The 21,400-nt window shown below is 38.4% G+C and overlaps 4 protein-coding genes across 4 annotated transcripts; 3 read left to right on the forward strand and 1 right to left on the reverse strand.

Annotated features, from left to right (window-relative positions):
* Positions 1-6,122: 6,122 nt before the first annotated feature.
* On the forward strand, positions 6,123-7,061 carry LOC306767206 (C-C chemokine receptor type 8-like; the record flags this gene model as incomplete). Its single annotated transcript, XM_079255129.1, has 1 exon — positions 6,123-7,061. One exon carries the CDS (start codon positions 6,123-6,125, stop codon positions 7,059-7,061), a length of 939 nt encoding a protein of 312 aa, XP_079111255.1.
* A 3,569-nt stretch (positions 7,062-10,630) lies between these two features.
* LOC306767207 (C-C chemokine receptor type 8-like) lies at positions 10,631-11,629 on the forward strand (the record flags this gene model as incomplete). The annotated part of the gene is made up of 1 exon (XM_079255130.1): positions 10,631-11,629. The coding sequence occupies one exon, from the start codon at positions 10,631-10,633 to the stop codon at positions 11,627-11,629; it is 999 nt and encodes a 332-aa protein (XP_079111256.1).
* Positions 11,630-16,112: 4,483 nt separating this feature from the next.
* LOC306767803 (inactive serine protease 35-like) lies at positions 16,113-18,410 on the reverse strand. The gene is made up of 2 exons (XM_079255929.1): positions 18,291-18,410; positions 16,113-17,776 (listed from the first exon to the last, which is right to left on the reverse strand). Exon 2 carries the CDS (start codon positions 17,770-17,772, stop codon positions 16,351-16,353), a length of 1,422 nt encoding a protein of 473 aa, XP_079112055.1. The 5' UTR covers positions 17,773-17,776; positions 18,291-18,410; the 3' UTR covers positions 16,113-16,350.
* Positions 18,411-19,677: 1,267 nt separating this feature from the next.
* On the forward strand, positions 19,678-20,637 carry LOC306767209 (leukotriene B4 receptor 1-like; the record flags this gene model as incomplete). Its single annotated transcript, XM_079255133.1, has 1 exon — positions 19,678-20,637. The coding sequence occupies one exon, from the start codon at positions 19,678-19,680 to the stop codon at positions 20,635-20,637; it is 960 nt and encodes a 319-aa protein (XP_079111259.1).
* Between the last annotated feature and the right edge of the window lie 763 nt (positions 20,638-21,400).

Here is a 21,400-nt window from a genome sequence, read left to right on the forward strand (position 1 = left end):
CTTTTTGCCTTTTCTAACATAAAACACAAAGCTGCACATAAATTTTAGGACTTTAAACATTTTCATAAAAGACCGTGAACAGTAGAAATCATAGGAAGCTCTGTTAATTCCAAACATTTTAACCAGTTCATTAACCAGTTATTTTGTGAAACAAAGTGGTCAAACTATCACCAAAAAGAGGACTTATTCGGAACATATATCCGAAAATGTTGATTCATAGGTGCTTTTTGGGGTCAAGGAAGAACCTTTAATTACTGTTTATTATGAATCAGATCATCTTTGTTTTCATTAAATACAGTGTAGACAAAATATAAGCAAAACAAAAAAAGATGTTTTATTTATAAATTGCCAGTGTAAAGTCGGCTGCATTATTATAAGTTTCATTAAAGGCAAGCAAAGTATGAATGGGTTTGGTAAATGGCTGTTAGCTGCTCAGCTAACAATTGCAAGCTAAATTGTTAAATAGTCCCATCAGTTTTTCAGCAATGTATTTTCCACATGCAAGAAAAGGTTCTCTTCTTGCCTCATAAAGTCACAGCATGGAAAATCCTGACTTTCCAGGAAAGCTGCTTTGATTTTGAGAGACACTCCATGGCTTAATTAATGGACAAAAAGACAGGTGAGTGGTTAATTTAGAATAAATACTAAGACATACACTATGCTAAATAGGGCACTACTTAATCCCTTGTGTTCGGAGAACTAATTAATTAATTAAGTACTAATCTTACTTTTGTACTTAACACCTTTTCATAGACACAATTAACTGAGACAAACCAGTTTAAATTTGTTATGACTTATTAAACTAGGAAATTACTACAACAGCTGTTCATTTGGTAAAAAAAAAAAAAAAAAAATGCGTTGAATGGAGAAGATTGACTGGTTAAAACAACTGTGTCTTGGATACAAGACAAATTCCTTCCCTGGGTTTCATTCTGCAAATCTTAAAGTCCATTTACTTTACAAGGTTGGAAACTGCTCCTTTGGTTATGTGTCGCGGTTGTAAAGGGCATTATTCATTTTGGACATTTTAAACAGTGTATCCATAAATATGCAGTTTAAATGAAGAAACTGCACATTTTTGCAAATGTATCTCCATGAATTTAGCTGTTGATTGGATTGATTTTAGTAAGACACATTAGCTACAGAAAAACAAATTCCTCTGCAACATACAGCATATAATTACAAAATGATTAATATGATTTCAGACCTTTTCGCTGAGAGTATTCAACAATTATAAGTAATCGTCTCTCCCTTCTCTATAGGTTTGTCTTTGTGTCTGGAGCTCTGTGGATGTGGATGTCTGCACTCCTCCCTGCCCCCTCTGCCAACCAGACGTCATCTCTTCTATATCTTTGCCCTCTAACATCCTTCTAGCCTTGACTCCTGAAAAAAAAGCCCCCCTTATCTAATGTTGTAGCACAACTGTGAATGTGAACCCCTAGATACAGAAAATGAAATTCCGTTCAAGTGTGTGTGGGTGTGTGTGTTATTCAGTGTTAAACTTTACTTAATATACAACAGAAAATAAACTAAAAAAAAATACAAAACAAAACAAGAAAATAAGAAAAACAAACAATAAATGTGTATTTAGATTCATCCTGGATTTTGGCATATCAGTTGACTTGGAATGGTGGATATGTATTGGTTTCTTTGCGCATTGCCCAGACAAGGACTGTGTTGTTAAATGTGGACTGTGTTCGGTGTAACTTCACTGGCAACCTCCCTCCTCTACACTCCCCTACCCCCAATGTCCAAACTAGTATGAGCTGTGTTTATTGTCATCAAAGACTTGGTTGTACCCATATCTGCCTGGCTGTTCATCCTCACACCTGTTTACTTCAGGTTTTTTGGCAAAGTACAAATTCAAATGTACCGTAATGCAACTTGCACTAGCAATCCGGATTTATCATTGAGCACTTGAACAGTGTTCGGTTTCAGTTTTATGTTTTTTTAGGGTATAAAACATGCAAAAATTTGTGTACTGTGTTCAAATTGACATATGCATTTTGGACTATTTTAAATTATATACATATTTTCTTGTTTATTCTGAGAAAAATGTATCATATATTTTAGTTACTTTGAATGAAAAGAAAAAAAGATAAGTAGACACAAATTTCTCCTTTTTTTTTTTTTTGTACATAATTCTCAGAAATAAGAGGTGGTATTGACTAGAATTGTTACCCAGAGTTTATTCTGTTGCGCCCTTTGCTGGTGTGGAGTGATACTGCATCATAGCATGCCAATCTAGGATGAAAAGAGTTCTGAAAGAGCTCCTTTCCTCGTCTCGGTCTTACCACAAGAGGAGTCAATGAGAACGACATAGAAGAAACAGTGATTGAAATGGAGCCTCAGTTCTTTATGGGTAATTTCTGATGCAGCAACGGTCAGTACATTTGCTCATGTGCTGCAGCTGTAATTGTAGAGACTCACTGTAAAGCACTTGTGTAAGCTGGATTGTTTCTGTGTTATTTATTTAAAAACAATTGACTGTATCTTAATCCATTGTGGCATTAACAATGTGTTGAAAGAAAAATAAAGATGACTATGACTCATAAAACAAAAAGTATGTGGATAAGTAATGTTTGCTTAAGTATACATAGGATGGCTGTTTCTTTTGTTTTCTTTCTTTTTTTTTGTTATAATGGATGGCATCATCCTCCCTCCCACCTGCATGTGAGTCTAAATGAGATGCAATAAAAGAAAAATACAATAATCAAAATGACCCTTGTGGTTGATCCCTGTATCTATTCCTGTTTTGTCAGATTGGTACGGATGCTAACTCAAAATTCAATAACTAAATAAAACTATGCTTTTCAATTGTAAGTCCCCATTTCCAAGACATTCAGAATAAAATATATGTAGAAATGATGTTGTACATCATATAAATCACATATGTTGTTGTTTTATTTGTATGTGATGCCGGCAACATCTCAATAAGCCTTTTGCAGAATATCTCACAACTAATTGGATTATGTGGCACAAGGCCAGTCAAATGGCTGGGCACAAGGAGAGCATTCTAGAGATTGGCTGTCACTACTAAAGATGAGGAGGGATACAGGCATCAATATGTAGAAGACATCTCTATAAAGATGTCAAGATCTCTCTCTAGGGCTCCTGTGAGGGAGGGAGGCGTCCCGTCCCTGAGCGTTGAGCCAACCAGGTAACCAGTTTTTTTCCAATTTTGGTGGTCTTGAACCAGCTGCACTGCAATCTCAATTGTTGTTGTTGGAGGTCATCTGCAATAATGTCGAGCCATCGAGTGCAGGGTTTGCCTTGTGGGTGTTTCCAACCAGCAACCTGTGGATTGAACTGGAGAATGGCGGAGGACATGACCAAACCAGAGGGTAGGACATTGTACAACCAGGCAAGATGCTCGGGGCTGGCATGTGCGAGGGATAGTTCTGAGGGGCCTGCTGCTATCAAGCCACCGTCAGTGAACAATTTCTTGCTAAATTTAAATGAATATTTTATGATGCAAAGAAAAAAAGAATTTGAGAACAAGACAAAGAAACACTGATCCCATTTCATTTCTCTGATCTTCTGCTTGTACAGTTTCCTCATTCAAAGATGAAAACGGTTTATATTCCACGTTTTCATTACCCAGCGTATCACATTATAATGTCATCGGTTTCACATTTTTACGGTAAAACTTATCACATTAACAAATGAAACAGTTCACATACAATAAACTGATACATCAAGGCAATAAGATCCCAAACTTATCTTTAGGTAATAGCTCAACGCTTCCATAATATGTGTTATGATGAAAATAAATCTTTGTGGGTTTGATGCTCCCTTGATGCTGGAGCATTGTTCTTAATTTTGAATATTGCTAATTAAATGTGTATGCTGGACCTGATAAGAGAAGGTGAAGAAAGGTGGAAAGAATGAGAAAAGTGAAGAGATGACAAAGGAGGCACAGACACACCAAATAAAAAGCAACAGCTGTTCATAACACAAAAAAGACTGCCCACAAGCTGCAACACCTATAAAGAAAGATTAAACAGGATGCCATGATCTCTCTTCTACTTAGCTGCTCCTTCCTCATGCGTTGCACCTGTGTGTGGTCAGCTTCCCTCATGTGTGTCCAGGTACACAAACTGCCTCCTCACCTCCCGTCTATGCCAGATTATCTTTAGTTTTTCATCCTCAGCATTTTAGCATTATTTTGAGTGAGCCTAATAAAGATGCTTTCTGGCCATTTTTACAAATCTTTTGTTAGAAAAGCTCAGGACAGCACAGTGACTGCATAAGCATGCAAGTTAGAACACTACAGAGATGACCCTGCACCTGCCAAGAGGATGGCACAGCAAGTCCTACCCAAGTCTCCCACAGCCATGGAGCAAAGGCCCCACAGGCCAGAGACAATAACTATCAGCCTCACCAGGCACTTGTCACCCAGGAGCAAAAATAACCCTGGACCTCATAAGCTTGAGTATCAGAGGTGGTTTAAACCAGGAGGACCAGGCATCCTGGACTGGCATCCAATTTAGGGTCAATGTACAAGAGGCTCACACCAATTTTTGTACCCCAGGAACCAGGGACCCACCAACCAGTTTAATTTGAGGGACGGTAACCATGCACCAGCACACCTCCAAAAGCTATATTTGTATGATCTCTGCATTTCTTGTATCTTGATGACTAATTGTAATTTAAAGTGTATGTTATCAGAGTTTTCTGGAATCATAAATGTCAAAAATATCTTCACAAACAGGTGGAGCGGAGATCTAAGAAATCCATTTAAACTATTTGAAAATGTTGAGGTGCTCTGTACAACAAGACCTGATTCAGTTCAGAAACTGCTGGATAGGTTTGTATTTCAGGATTTTTGTTGTCAACATTTATGTGTAAAATTCCTAATGAACATGAAAAAATAGAAAAGACAACAACAAGCTAAACTAAATATTGTCTAGATCATATAGATCCAGAAGTGGGCAGATTTGTATTTTTTCAGTTCTCGCTGCTTGAAGGAAAAAAACTGTGCAGTATCTGTGCATGAATTTATGTGGAGGGTCCTGAGAAGGCTGTGAGAAGGATGGCGACAGCCCTGCTGTCTTTTGTAGATGCTGCACCATCAAACTGTTTATCCTTGTAAGCAGAATGAATGGTGATGTTTGCAAAAGTAACAGGATATAACACTAATTTGTTTTCATGTGAAACACAGGCTTCAGCTAGAAACTTGAGGTTTGCATGTGGTTAAAAAGGTAATGGGCTTTTAGCACAGTTGTATGTGGTTACATCAAGAGATGTGAAAAACCAAAGGTTTTTTTTGTTTTTTTTTAACTGCAGTTACATTTAGACTCAAGATGCCACGTTGCTGAGCAAATAAAGTTGCAATAATACAGCCAAGCAAGCAGAAAAATATATTATTGCACCATTCTTTTACAAAATGAGGCATGTAAATCATTCAAGAGCACAAATATTACTTAACACACAATAGGCATGCTGAGAAGTTTTAATCATTTATGCCCAATTATACAACTGTTAATTGAACCAGGGGTTCCCTCTATAATACACTGTAAAATATGAAAACTTTAATGGAGAAAATATTTATGGGATTCCAACCAGAAAATGACTTTTAAAGGTCAAAACTTTAGCCGTTTTACTATTGGGGGCAAACACTGTAGTGTACTGGGTCTTGAAGGGTATATTAAATTTAACACATTACATCTGGATTTTTTTTTTTTTTTTTAGATACAGAAACATGAAATGAGTCAAAACACACAATTAGAAGTCAAGACAGTTTAAAGCTAAAGCTTTTATGTCAATTCTTGTCACACCTTCTTCAGTTTCTATAGTTCAGACCGTTTTGATTTCATGGCTTTTTTTTAAAGTAGTAAAAAAAAGTTTTATTTAAATATATTAATAACCCAACATGCAGTGACAAAAATTCCCTCAATAGTGAACAAATGCAACATAATGCAACGTTGAAAGAACAGTATTATATAGGATTTCAGTTCTTTCATATTCTAACCGCTTTTTTTTTTTACACTTCCTGTTTCACTGCATCAAAGCATATGATGTTCATTTCCTCAACTGACTGCAAATGTTCCTGCCAACACAGGCTCAGTGCACAGCCTTACCATCAAGTTTGCAGCATGGAGGAGCTCACCACCACCACTATGATCACCTCTAACATCTCCTCCTCTTCAGAACATCTACCCCTTTCCTCTTCAAACTCCAATGGTCTGTTGCCTGCACTGTTGCTGTCACTTTGCTTCCTGCTGGGAATTCCTGGAAACATTGCTGTGATCATTCTCAAGCCGAACTGGAAGCGCCTCTGCAGTCTAAGCCAGAGTTTGATGTTAAATCTTATTGTGTCAGACCTGCTCTGTCTGCTGACCCTTCCACTATGGATTTACGCTTTACTCTACGGTTGGACCTTTGGTCTGGTGGCCTGTAAGTTCCTGACATTCTTGGTGTACTGCAGCGTTTATGGCAGCGTGTTTACAGTGACTTTGCTGAGTGTCCAGCGCTACTTACTGGTGGTGCACCAGCAGCGGTGTTTACATCAGGTAGGAAGCAGAACGCTGCTCTTTCTGCTCTGGCTGTTTGCAATGTTGCTATCCATCCCTGCTTTGGTGGTTCGACAGCTGACTAAAGATCAGCACCTCACTCGATGCCAGCCACAGTACTCCTCTAAAATGCAGCGAGTGGTTGTCATGCTGAAAGAGACCCTGGTAGGGTTTCTTACATTTTGTGTCATGGCATTTTCATACATTCAGCTGCGTAGGAAGGTAAACCAGGCAGCCTTTTTCAACAACCCTCAGACAACCAGACTGGTTACCAGCATCATCGTGACCTTTTTTGTTTTGTGGATTCCATTTCATACCATAAATGTACTGGGTTTGGCAGCTATTTCTCTCAAGAACGAGGAACTGTTGGAGTTTTGTGCAGTCACAGGGAGCACTGTTGAAGCGGTAACCTTTGTGAACAGTTGCCTGAATCCACTCCTTTATGCTTTTACTTCCCACAAGATATCCATCATGTGCCCAAAAACACAACCAGAGCGGACGGACATTCATATTCCACAAACAGAAGAGCCGACTTCAGAGCCTTAGGACCATGCAGACGAATCATTTTGAAATAGTGGATGGGGATTTAAATTTTTAAGTCACAATTTACTTCCTCTGTTGACACAAACAGGATGTTGGACTCAAACTGTTGCATCAAAAAGGTTGGTTAATAGTGAATAGTGATGAACACATTAAGTTACCTTTAGTGTTCTGTTTTTTGGTTTGCAATGTCTTCAGATTCCCATAATGTATTTTCACTTCTTTTCTGCGTATTTTTTAAAAAACAATACATTTGTGGTACTTTTTTTTGGGTCATGTTTTCAGTTTGTCTATGTGAAACAGGGATAATTAAGATAATTATATGTATGTGTATATATATATATATATATATATATATATATATATATATATATATATATATATATATATATATATATATGTAGACACACAACACCCTAACCAAATAATTTATGGATTTGCTTATACCATGGTCCCACAAAGTAACTATTTTATAACAAATCTTTATTCCTTTATTACAAAACTTGCTTGTTATATTGACGAACAGGAACTATATTATGTTGGCTTCGATGTACTCTATATGCTAAACAACCGTTGCCAAGCTCATTCACCTGTAAAAAAAACAGCTTCTCTGAATCAGTTTATTACTGCTTTGCTTTGGTAATGCCCAAAAAGTAGTTGTATTACAATAATTTAACTTGCCAGACTAAATGTGCGTATCTGGAAATATTACACATCATTTGGCATTAGACTTATCATTGATCATGGTATATTTGTGGGATTAATTAATTACAGGCTTTGTAATTATTTAAACCTGAATAATTTCTTTTTAATCACATAAAAATATTTGCCCCAAAACTAATTTTTTTTTCTGTTTATTTAAATGGATTTTGGTGGATGAATAATTCAATTAATAGGCACAAACAATAATATTGTAAACTTGCACTATCTTAATGTCTGGAAATATACATTTCATTTTAAACAGTAATAAATAAATAGAAAAATTTCCTGGCCAAGTCTAAGTGTCATTTTATATCCTTTAACTAACAACTCCAATTGTTTTCTAAGAGTCTACATCATGTGACAGTACTTTTTAAATGTTTTCATCCACATTCTAACAATAATAGGCATTAATATCTGACAGTAAGTCATTTCGCCATCTACAGGAGAAAATCAGTAACTTCTTCTACTTTCGGCATCTAAACATATAAACATTTAAAATTGAAAAAGAAAAAACGATTGATCAAACAAAATTGATTTAAAAATTGTAAAACAAAAAAAAATCTTGATTTTTATGGGAAACTATTTTTTTCACCCTTTCTACCCCTATACATATATACGTATATATTTAAACCATAAAATGGTCTCTAAGTCTGGGTCAGATGGCTACACAATCATGGGGAAGACTGCTGACTTGACAGATGTCCAGAAGACGATCATTGACCCTCCACAAGGAGGGAAAGCCATAAAAGGTCATTTCTAAAGAAGCTGGTTGTTCACAGAGTGCGTATCTGAGCATATTAATGGAAAGTTGAGTAGAAAGGAAAAGGTGCACCAGCAAAAGGCACAACCCCAGCCTTGAGAGCATTGTAAAGCAATATCCATTCAAGAATTAGGGAAGCTTCACATGGAGTGGACTGAAGCTGGACTCAGTGCATCAGGAGCCACTACAGACAGACGAATCCTAGACATGGGCTACGAATGTCACATTCCTTGTGTCAAGCCACTCCTGAATAACAGGAGACAACAACAGAAGCATCTCACCTGGGCTAAGAAGAAAATGGACTGGACAGTTTCTCAGATGAAAGCAAATTTTGCATTTAATTTGGAAACCAAGGTCCCAGAGTCTGGAGGAAGAGTGGAGAGGCACAGAATCCATGTTTCTGGAAGTTCAGTGTGAAGTTTCCACAGTCAGTGATGATTTGGGGAGCCATGTCATCTGCTGGTGTTGGTTCACTGTGAAGTTTCTGAAGTGCACAGTCAACACAGCATCTACCAGGAAATTTCATGCTTCCTTCCGCTGACAAGCTTTAGGTAGATTTTTTTTTTTTTCCCAGCAGGACTTGGCATCTGCCTACACTGCTAAATAGCTGCTTCAATGACCATGATGTTACTGTACTTGACCAGCCAACAAACTCACCTGATCTGAACCCCATAGAGAATCTGAGGGGTATTGTCAAGAGGAAGATGAGAGACACCAGACCCAACTATGTAGATGACCTGAAGGCTGCTATCAAAACATCCTGGGCTTTCGTTTCACCTGAGCAGTGCCACATGCTGATCACTTCCATTACCATACCCCACTGATGCAGGAATTCATGCAAAAGGAGGCCCAACCAACTACTGAGTGCATGGAAATGAACAGAATTTTCAGAAGCCTGACATTTCTGTTTAAAATATCCTTTTTCATTGATCTTATGTAATATTCTAATTTTCTGAGACACTGCATTTTGGGTTTTCATTATCATGAGCCACAATCATAAAAATTTTGAGAAATAAAAATTTGAAATGTTTCTCTTTGTGTAATGGATCTATAAAGTATATGGGTTTCACATTCTGAAATGACTAAAGAAAAATATTGAACTTTTTCATAATATTCTAATTTTCTGAGATGTACCTGCATATTAACATGCTTGGGTAAGACTTTCCTTTGTTATCCAAGCATGAGTTTTTACATGCGAACAGATACTGTACCAAATTTATCAGATCATCAGTCTGATCAGTCAGCTGCTGTGCAAAATAATTTTACTATCAGAGATCTGAAAATGCTGTTTACGTACAAGGTTATGTTTCATAGGAAATAGAATTTACTTGATTTACTACTCATACATCAGTAATCTCAATACAATTTACAGAAGTAAGGTGTAACAAATGACTAATTACATTTTTGGTAGGCTTTCTTAAGACTAGCTATTAATAAGTTTTGTCATCTGAACTCAATGCATTTTTTAAAAGATATTTTCTTTTGTATTGTTTTTTTTTTTTTTTTACCACATAATGTACTTTTTCACAGTTATCTGTATGTGTACTTTGTATTTTACGTGTAATGTATCTTTGTGTCTCAGTGACTGAGGATTAAAATCAGCTCAGACATGCCTCTGTGGTTAAAAGGTCCCTGTTTAATATACTAAATGAACAAACAAGAGAAAGTTTCTCCCTATACTATAATGTTTGTGATGGAAGATAGAGCAAACTACATAAAATAAAAAAAAGTCTTTCAAAACACAATGTTATAAGCCAACAGTGCTTTTGTAAAGTATTACGGATAATGCTTTAACATCACTTCTTATCATGACTTGGTGAGTTTTTGTATTTTGGACTACTTTACTTCTGCAACATGTTTTCTTTTTTCTTTCATTCTCATGTGACAGGCCCTGTAGCCCAACATCAGAAATTCATGAAATAATGCATCAGTGATAAACAAAATGCTGAATGTAAATTTATTCTTATCATCAGAGCTTTTTTTTTTTTTTTTTACTTCCTTATTCACTGCATCGACACCGACACCACCTCGGTTCCTCTTCATTTGTCAGACTGGATACATATTTCCCCACCATCACTTTGTTCGGTTCACAGCTTGCCAACAAGCTCGCAGCATGGAGGAGCTCACCACCACCACCACCTCTAACATCTCCTCATCTCCAGGATATCTATCCCTTCCCACCTGGAATTCCAGTGGTCTGTTGCCTGCACTGGTGCTGTCGTTCTGCTTCCTGCTGGGAATTCCTGGAAACATTGCTGTGATCATTCTCAAGCCGAACTGGAAGCGCCTCTGCAGTCTAAGCCAGAGTTTGATGTTAAATCTTACTGTGTCAGACCTGCTCTGTCTGCTGACCCTTCCACTATGGATTTATGCTTTACTCTACAGCTGGGCCTTTGGTCTGGTGGCCTGTAAGTTCCTGACATTCCTGGTGTACTGCGGCGTTTATGGCAGCCAGCTGACTGTGGCTTTGCTGAGTGTCCAGCGCTACTTACTGGTGGTGCACCAGCAGTGGTGTTTACATCAGGTAGGAAGCAGAACGCTGCTGGTTCTGCTCTGGCTGTTTGCAATGTTGCTGTCCATCCCTGCTTTGGTGGTTCGACCGCTGACTAAAGATCAGCAACTGACTCAATGCCAGCCACAGTACTTCTCTAAAATGCAGCGAGTGGTTGTCCTGCTGAAAGAGACCCTGGTAGGGTTTCTTACATTTTGTGTCATGGCATTTTCATACATTCAGCTGCATAGGAAGGTAAATCGGGCAGCCTTTTTCAACAACCCTCAGACAACCAGACTGGTTACCAGCATTGTTGTAGCCTATTTTGTTTTGTGGGTTCCATATCATACCATTAACATGTTAGGTGTGGTTGCTATTTCTCTCATGAATGAGAAACTGTTGAAGTTTTGCACAGCCTCTTGGAACATTGTTGGATCAGTAACCTTTGTGAACAGTTGCCTGAATCCACTCTTTTATGCTTTTACTTCCCACAACATTTGCACCATCTGCCAAAAAACACAACGGCAGATGGTTGTCTTTGCAACATCTGCCAAAAAAACCAAACCATCAAGTACGACTGATCAGACTCTTCAAACTCAAGATATTTCGACAGCTTTATAGTCCTGATAATACCACACAGACACAAAATATCTGCACATGGGACAGGAAAAAGGATTGAATGAGTGAATCGCCACCTGAACTTCAACAACTCACTCTTCGAAGATGCATTACATAAGTTTTTACCTTAAAACTCTGTGTCCCTGACTTGTTCAATGTCCCAGTGACATCTATCGTGTCCTTTTAGAGCCACTGCTACCCAGCAGCATCCCGAGGCTGAGAAACCGCACTATACAGCTTTTATATCTGGGACGCAACATGACATTTTACTTCATGGTAAAATAAGGAACTGGTTGTTGCTGGGTAGAGGAAGCTAACAGGTCAGGTTGGATGCAATATGGATGCTAAATTAGCCATCGATAGGGGGAGCATGACGGGGAACATGGCAGAAGTTCTGTAGTGTGTCTTTAAAGGTGGGGTATGTAAGATTTTCAATATTTTTTAAATAAATTAACTAATAAAATAGCTACAGTCATAATTAACATGTAGGTTCCAGTCTGTCCATATTTGATGTGTTTTTAAATTACAAGTTTATTCAATGACAAATGACAAAAAACACTTTATTTTTACTGTTAGGCAAACATTTAAGAAGGGTCTTTGTCATTAATTAAATTTGTAATTTAATGACACATCAAATATGGACAGACTGGAGCCTACATGCTTAAAAAAACTATCTAATTATGATTGTAGTTATTTTTTTAGTTAATTTATTTTGAAAATATTGAAAATCTTACATACTCCACCTTTAAAAGCTCAATGTCAGAAATGTAACATTTTTTTGTGTATTAGATACTTAAACCTGGATGTCAGTTGGATTTATTCTATAAGATATACTAGAATACCTTCTATTCATAACTGTCATGTACCTCCACCGCCATACAACCTTTGGATAATGTTTTCTTCTTAAGCCATGTGAAATTAACTCACAAATATTTAGCATATGAGCTGTTGCCATCTGGTCGCAGGTTCCACTGTCCAGCCTGCAAGACCCAGAGAAGGAGAGCTACCTTTGAAGTATGTTTTCCTTCTGAAGTTTATAAGTCAACCAGGACCTTAATAACCAGTTATATAGAATGTCACATTGTTTTTCTGTTTTGAACTTTTATCTGTATCTGTTGCTTATTATGCTGTTCTTTGCCCACTTAATTGCTCCTCAGGGATAAATAAAGTTATTCTGAGCCTGATTCTGATTTGACATAAAAAAAAAAACTGAAGGTTTTGAAAACTACTCACCACTGAATTAAAAAACTTTTGATTTGCCCTTTTGTGTTTTTTTTTTATTTTTTATTTATAATGCTGGGGAACTATGTCTTTGTGTTTGCCTGTGTGTGTGTGTGTGTGTGTGTGTGTGTGGAAATCAGAGGGAAGGAAGTAGGAACACCACATGATATTTGCCGTTTGTAACTTTCCAGTGGACGGCAATTTGAATTTGGATGATAGGACTATTAATAGGACAATTCTGTATGTTGATGAGTTAGACTAGGACACAGTGACACCACTGACATGAAAGTAAAACTAACTGTGTGTGTGTGCCTTAATTTAGTGCAAAGACAAGAAATTGCAGGAAAAACTGAAGGGTGTGCTGTGCTGTGTGTGTATGTGTGTGTGGTTTGTGTGAGTTGTGGGTTAAGAGTGAGGTTGCCAAACCATACTCAGATCAAAAAGCCAACTCTGGTAAATGACTCCAGTAGATTTGGCATTGACAGGAATTCAAAACCTGGGTGAACACATGCACTCCTCCGAGACAAACAGAAGATACAACTTCAGAGCCTTGACGGTGACATGCAAATCAAATCATCCATTCATTTTCCTAACCACTTAATCCATTTGGGGTCGTGGGGAAGCCGGAGCCCATTGCAGTCTTTGGGCAAAAGGTGGGGTACACCCTGGACAGCTCGCCAGCCCATCGCAGGGCCACAGAGAGACAAACAACTACTCACACTCACTCCTAGTAGCAATTTAGAGTACCCAATTAACCTAACATGCATGGCTTTGGACAGCGGGAGGAAGCCAGAGTACCTGGAGAGAACCCACACATACATGCAGAACATGCAAACTCCATACAGAAAGGCCACTGGCCCATAGCCAAAGATTGAACCAGTGACCTTCTTGCTGTCAAGCCACAGTGCTAACCATTACGCCACCATGCAGCCCGCAGACACTCTGTTGACACAGGTTGGTTGTTGGACTCAAACTGTTGCATCACACTGCTGGTTAATCGTAACTTTTCAAGATAAGCAATATGCTGACTGCAACATATCCTCAGCTTCATCTTTCATCTCATACAAATATTTTTTGATAATGAACAATATTATTCTGTGCTTCTGTCTGGAAAATCTGGTCAGAGGAAAGGACAATTAGTGAAAGAAATCTGCAGTGCAATTCACAGAAGATCATGTGTCTGTTAAATAAACATCTTACAGTTGCTGGGATTCCCCTCGATCCTGCCAAGTCCGTTGATTGGAGAGAGTTCAGAAACACAGAAAAAAGTTTTAGAACACAAACTTTAATGAGAAACTAAAGATTACACTGAACAATTCTCCACAGATATATCTAGAGATCCTTACTCTTAGCAAAATCTCTAAGAGTCTGGAGCTATTTTCTATTTCCCACTCCTTTATACCCCTCAGAACAGTTCATTTTTTGTTCCATCCACACTCATTCCTCTCTTATGCATCACACACACACACACAGACTTCCTCCCCTAGTTCCTTTCAATTCTCTTTGTATCCACCAGCTGGAAGATAAATGTCACCGTGGCCCACATTCTGAACTTCCTGCACTCTTCAATGTCCTTACACAAGCTTTTTTGAGGAAATAAGGAAACAATAATATGAGTGAATAAACATCAAACTGTTTAAATGTTTGAATATATTTGCACCATACATGATAAGGTTAACAGATAAGGAGACAAAAGCATTGAACTGTATTACCATATGGCTTATAATCTCATTTGGTTACCTTCCATGTGCGATCTTGCTCTCTTTGTTTGCATTGTCTACAGATTCCCAGAAAGTGTACTTTAACTCTCATTTTTGTTTTTTAAAACAACAATAAATATGTGAACTTTTTTTCTGTCATCTATTCAGTTTGTTTTTATGAAACAGGAATATGAATCACCAACCCACAAGTTTTACTTTGTAAATCTGACTTATGACAATACACCTTTTGGAAAATGAGCTTTGTCTTGATGTTCAGTTGTTAAATGACAAGAGTAACACCAGTGGTGTATGTCGAGGTAGCAGCTGTCTGTCCTTTTAATCTAAAGGCTGGAAATTGGACAAAATACTTTTTGTATTCAGTCCAGCTTCAAATGATTCTGCATTAAATTCAGCATTAATGGGAAAATACTTACAGGAACACATGTTCAAAAACTGTGATATATAGACAAGACTTTTTGGTTAAAACAGTGTAAAAAAAAAAAGCTAGCTAATAAACTAGCCTGAATATTTTTAAAAAAGTGGTAATCATCTATACTTTGGCTCATTTGTGTGGAAATGCCCTCTCATATTACGCTAACTTACAGCAGGGATCCTCAGTTCTGGTCTTCGAGAGCCGCTGTCCTTATCTGCAACACACCTGATTCAGATCAATGTGTATTTAGCAGACATGTGCAAAGTTTGAGTCTGAGTCGGGTGTGTTGCAGCAGGGACAAGTGGAAAACCTGCAGGAAACTGGCTCTCAAGGACCAGGACTGAGTATCCCTGGTTTAGAGGCTTGTTTCCAAGTAGTGCTAGTAATTGTAACATTAAAAATCCCTAATCAGTGACTGTCATTGCTGCCATCTAAATGCCTCTGTCAACGCAAAGCCGAGTTTATTCAAGCATGACCAATTCAAACCACTTTAAGTGTTTGAAAGAAAGCAGTGGCTCAAGAGTTAAAGTCCTGTGTTAAACCAACCTTCTTGCAGTTCTGACATGTTATTAGTTGAAAGCATGTGGTTTCATTTGAAACTTTTAAGCAAGAATGGGAAAATGTTCCACTTACCACACTGCTGAGGCTGACATTAGCTTCCTAACAAGGTTGCAAAAAGAAGAACTAGTGTAACACATGGTAAACATGTTCTGATCAAATGTCTGTTAAATAAGTTATTGACGTCACATTCATGAAAATATTTTCTATAAAAACTAGCAAACAAGCAACATATTTGTGGTTCTTATAAAAATAAAGTGTTTTCTTTCTTTTTCAACAAATGCAGTGTTTAAATGATCTCCAAATGATTGATGATTGATTTCTTTTTGTAACACAATAGCATCAAAATGGTACAATGCCACTGCAAGTTGTGCTTTGATGTGAACATGTGCAATTCTTTGTTTTTTGGACAAGTTTTTATCGGAGTCTGTTTTGCAAGAGCATACAAACTTTAATAGGACATTAACAAGATAAGAAAAATGATACAAAGTAATGCACTCTTGTAAGTTTTATCTAAATGGATGACTTATCAACAATAATATTCAACAGCAGCAACAACATTGTTGTTGTAGGTACATGGAAAAAAAACATATTTGCTAAGCTTTTCTATGCATGCAATGCACTGAAGAACATGTAATTTGACATAAAATCAGAAATTGATCATAATAGGGCTGTTTCAGTGCTGAAAAAATCACGATGATGATGATGATGATTGTATGAGTAAAAGTCTTCAAGGTAGTAAACATACTAGCCCTGATCTTTGATGCTCTTGAACAGTGACAACAGACCTTTGTATCCATGGCTCTGTAAGTTCAGACCTCTTTACAAACACTTGGATCACCGTGGATCCAGTGGCAGATCTGGGCATATTTGGGAGGCGTGATCCTCACTGCAACATTGAAGTCTCTCTTCTCACCTCCCTCCATGTCAACCCACTGATGGCCTGAAAACACCCCAATCACCCTCCTCTGCCACTTCCCCTTGCCGCCCTTGTGCCCTGTGTCCTGCCTCAGGCGAACGTAAACCCCTGCTCCTGTCGCACCATTCTGTGCATCACAATGCTGATACATCAAATCATCAGACTCCTTTGTAATGGAGCAAAAGCGATAAATCACCCTTTCATCGCCACTCCCGTCCAGCAGGCTTTTGTCTGCATCATAGCCTGAGAAGTGGATTCGTCCAAGTGGTATTTCAGAAGGTGCCACTCCGATTTCCATGTACCTTTGCTTCGCAGGACGTCTCAGCTCCAAAAGGGCATAATCATAATCAGGGGATAAAGAGTTGGTGGAGTTTTTGCTTTGGATCCATCCTTGAGGGATCCGGGTTTGTTTCACCCGAGTCCAACGAAAGGCAGGTTGTTTTCCTGTTCTTTCACTCCGTCGTACACGGTTAGGACTTTTTCGCTTTCCTGGTCCTCCTTTGTTGGACTCCCTGTTTCCACCTTCAGCTTCCTCATCCTTTTTTTTCCCTCTCCGCATTCTGCCTCTACCGGCCCTTCTCCTTTTTTCTCCTCCAACATCCTTCTCCTCACGTTCTTCTCTTAGCTGTTCTCCACCCCTCCTCTCATCTCCTTTGTTCGCTTGATTCCTCTCGTCCTTTTTTCTCCCTCCTCTCCTTCCAGCCCTTCTTTTAGTCCTGATCTGTAACAAGCCAACTTTGAGCCTCCTAACACTTCCCAAATAGTCCTTGCCATCATGGACACAGTGTGCTGCTGTTAGCACATGCTTAGGAGATACCAGCACTCCAGAACAGCCTGTAGAGAGGCGGACTGCAGTGGAGAACGGGTAGTTGGTAATAAACTGTGAATCTGATATAACGAATCGCCCATCTGCACCATAAACTTGTCGCTTCTTGCGGACGTAACCTGATGAGCGTGCTGGTGTTACTGCTGATGTCTTGTTCATCCACTGCAAACTGATGTCTGCATGTGTGCGTGTGCCATTTTCATACACTGTATCATAACCCAAAATCCTCTCTTGCTCAGTCTGGTCTATCGATGGTTTGGTGCTTTGACACTCTATTCCACAGATGGTCTTTGTCCTTTCTCCTACCCGATCCTCCTCCTCCCCACTGAACAAAGTTGTTTTTAATGGTTGAGTATGTGTAACCAGCAGCCTCGGCAGGCTCTGCTTGGTCCACATGTAGGCATCTGTTCTTTCATTCTTGGCCAAATCCCCTGAAACTGTCACGGCAGCGAAATAAAGCAGCAAGCCCATGAAGCTTTTAAAGCCCATTTTACTGAAAATAAAAAGACAACAACATGGTTAGTTTCCACACACACATAGCCAGAAAGAAAAGTGTTTTCTGATTTTACTACGAGACAAATATATATATATATATATATGACCAGTAGATGGCAGTCTATCTTAACTTAGTGGCAAAAGAGTAAATACAAACAATGGAGGTCATGTCTTAAAATTAATCTAAATTAGTCCACAGTCATTATCCAATTCATTATCAATCTCATCATTAATTAAACTTTTCACTGTTAATTTTATTTAACAACACACATCATGCTTGTGGATTTATATAATACTATTAAACTATTTAAAAGACTTACAGTATTTAAAAAAAAACAAAAAAACAAACATGACAAACTGTGTCAGACCTCAGAAAATAAAAAAATAATGAAAGCACCTGGAAAACCGCGCTGACGGTACTAAGGTTCATTTGAAGAAAACTTATATGTCTCCCCTTCGTCCAAAGATTAACGAAAATTATGCAAGAAATGAAAAAGTCAACATGTTCCTACCTGCGATTAAACCTCCTCAACACGTTTTACTGGTCATCAAATAAAAGAAATGTATAGTCTATGTGTATAAAAAAAAAAAAGTCTATCCACGAGACTTCCAGGATTCTTGTTCCATCATTTCCTGCATTTAAAAAAAGAAGAAAAAAAATAAATATATGCAGATATAGGCTACGCTGTGGAAATGAAGGAGAGGCTGCTTGAAATGTTCTCACACAAATCTGGATCCCATGTTGAGCATGAAGGTTAAAAAAAAACAAAAAACGTCAGCTGAAAAGGCGAGTCAGACCAGAGGCTCGTGGATGTGGTGTCTGCTCACGTGACGAGATAGTCCGTTTGTTCTGCAGATATCTGCAGACAAAATGACCTTTTATCGTGTGTCAATCCTGTCTGCCTGAAATGGAGAGCGAATCTCAACAATATGTCATTTTAGTGACGTTTGTCGCGCTGCTCTGTGCTTCACGTTTATTCAGTTCAGAAACTTCCTTATTTCTGTGTAGATGCTGAACCACGCAGGCGTCTCACTGACAGATTACGTGAGCACATGTGCAAAAGTTTACATCACATTGGGTTGCATTATAAATGAAATGTGCAAGGTTGTCTATATTTATATCAGATATTGCATGTTTACTGGATGGAAAAAGTTTTTTTTTTCTCTCATTTTGTCTTTTAGGACCATAACAGAGCTTTAGAGATTAACTATAATTTTAAAAAAGAATACCTTAATAGGCAAAGATACATTTAAATAATCAAATATGAAGAATAACAATAAGATCTTAGGCTTTAAAAACGTTTAAATTGGCCTTCGTGTGTAGATATTTTGGCCTATTATTGCGTTCAGGTTTCTCAATGTGTTGTTCAAATTGTATTTCTCTACCATTGAATTTGTATCATGTATTGAAATTTTTTGTAAATTTATCTGTATGTGTGCTTTGTAATTACATGTAATGTATCTGTATTAATCAGGGACTGAAGATGGAAATGAGCTCAAATATGCCTGTGTGGTTTACGCCTCTGTTTAAAGTTCCCCTGTGACTATAAACTAAACTAAGCTAAACTAAACCAGGGGTTTATCCTTACATTACTTTTTTTTTCTTTTTGGGATGGTAGACAGATTGAATTATGTCAACAAAAAAAAAAGGCTTTCAAAATGCACTGTTTAAAGTCCTTGTAGCTCAACATGCACATACAGAAATTCATGAAATAATGCATCAGTGACAAAAAATAGGCTGGATGTAAATGTATTCTCAACATCAGAGCCTTTTTTTTCACACTTCCTTTTTCACTGCATCGACACTGACACCACCTCAGTTCTTCTTCATTTCTTGTGACTGGCTGGATATTTATCCATCACTTTGTTTGGTCCTCAACTTGCCAACAGACTCATAGCATGGCGGAGCTCACCACCACCACCTCTAACATCTCCTCGTCCCCAGGATATCAACCCCTTCCCACCTGGAATTCCAGAAATCTGTTGCCTGCACTGGTGCTGTTGTTCTGCTTCCTGCTGGGAATTCCTGGAAACATTGCTGTGATCATTCTCAAGCCGAACTGGGAGCACCTCTGCAGTCTAAGCCAGAGTTTGATGTTAAATCTGACTGTGTCAGACCTGCTCTGTCTGCTGATCCTTCCACTGTGGATTTATGCTTTACTCTACAGTTGGACCCTCAGCCTGGTGGCCTGTAAGTTCCTGACATTCCTGGTTTACTGCAGCATCTATGGCAGCCAGCTGACTGTGACTGTTCTGAGTGTCCAGCGCTACTTACTGGTGGTGCACCAGCAGCGGTGTTTACATCAGATAGGAAACAGGATGCAGTTGGTTCTGCTCTGGTTGTTTGCAATGTTGCTGTCCATCCCTGCTTTGGTGGTTCGACAGCTGACTACGGAACAGCACTTCACGCGATGCCAGTCACAGTACTCCTCTGAGGTCCAGCATGTGACTGTGCTACTAACAGAGACCCTGGTAGGGTTTGTTTCTTTGTTTCTTGTGGTATTTTCATACATTCGGCTATACAGAAAGGTAAATCGGGCAGCCTTTTTCAACAACCCTCAGACAACCAGACTGGTTACCAGCATCATCGTGACCTTTTTTGTTTTGTGGGTTCCATATCATACCATAAACATATTAGGTGTGGTAGCTATTTCTTTCAGTAATGAGGAACTGTTGAAGTTTTGTACAGCCTCCTGGAACATTGCTGGATCACTAACCTTTGTGAACAGTTGCCTGAATCCACTCCTTTATGCTTTTACTTCCCACAACATATGCACCATCTGCCAAAAAACTGAACCACAGAGGCCGAATGATCAAACTCTCCAAACTCAAGATATTTTGACAGCTTTAGAGTCTTGATAATAACACACAGATAAACCATTTCTGCATATGGGACAGGGAAAAGGCTTTTTCCTGTCAAGAAATTGTATTTGCTCTACTGAAATGAAGGCTGTGGAGCTCACCACAGTTCCCTTCAATAGTTCCCTTCAACAGTTCCTGTCAATAAGTAAGAAAAGCAGAGCGACACAACTATAAGCTGAACAGGTTTCTACGTGTATGTGTGTGTGTCTGCATGTATGTGTGGCTCAGAGGGGGGTTGCCACACTATACCTATTTATACCCTGGTCAGAAAACCCACTAACATCTGCTCTTCTGTGGTATATGATTGCAGTAGATTTAGCATTGATGGGAACTCACATTTATTTTCTCTGAAGCTGCTGCATATATGGTTTTACAGTGATCACGGACTGTGTAAACACATATTTACAGACTGTAATGTTTCACAAAGAGCGGCTCTAAAACTAACAGCAAGAAGGGAAAACATTTATTCTGCAGATTTAAACAGAGATTTGCTTCTTTTCATATGAAATGATGTGTCTTTCAGGCATCCAGTTGTGACTAATACACAGAAAGAGCAATCAAGACTGCTTCCTCAACAGCATTTTCATGTTTTGCAATGAATAAAATGATCATCTGGATCTGACTAAAATGCATTGTTGTTTGTTTTTATTTGTTCATTTGCACAAGCTCTATCTCTTAATTGGTCAAAGCAGGTGTCGTGCACACTCAGACCAAGATCTCCCAATGTCGCTTTTTGTTTTTGTTAAGATGAGAAGGTGTT

The sequence above is a fragment of the Telmatherina bonti genome (genome assembly GCF_933228915.1).
Source record: "Telmatherina bonti genome assembly, chromosome: 16".
NCBI lineage: Eukaryota > Metazoa > Chordata > Actinopteri > Atheriniformes > Telmatherinidae > Telmatherina > Telmatherina bonti.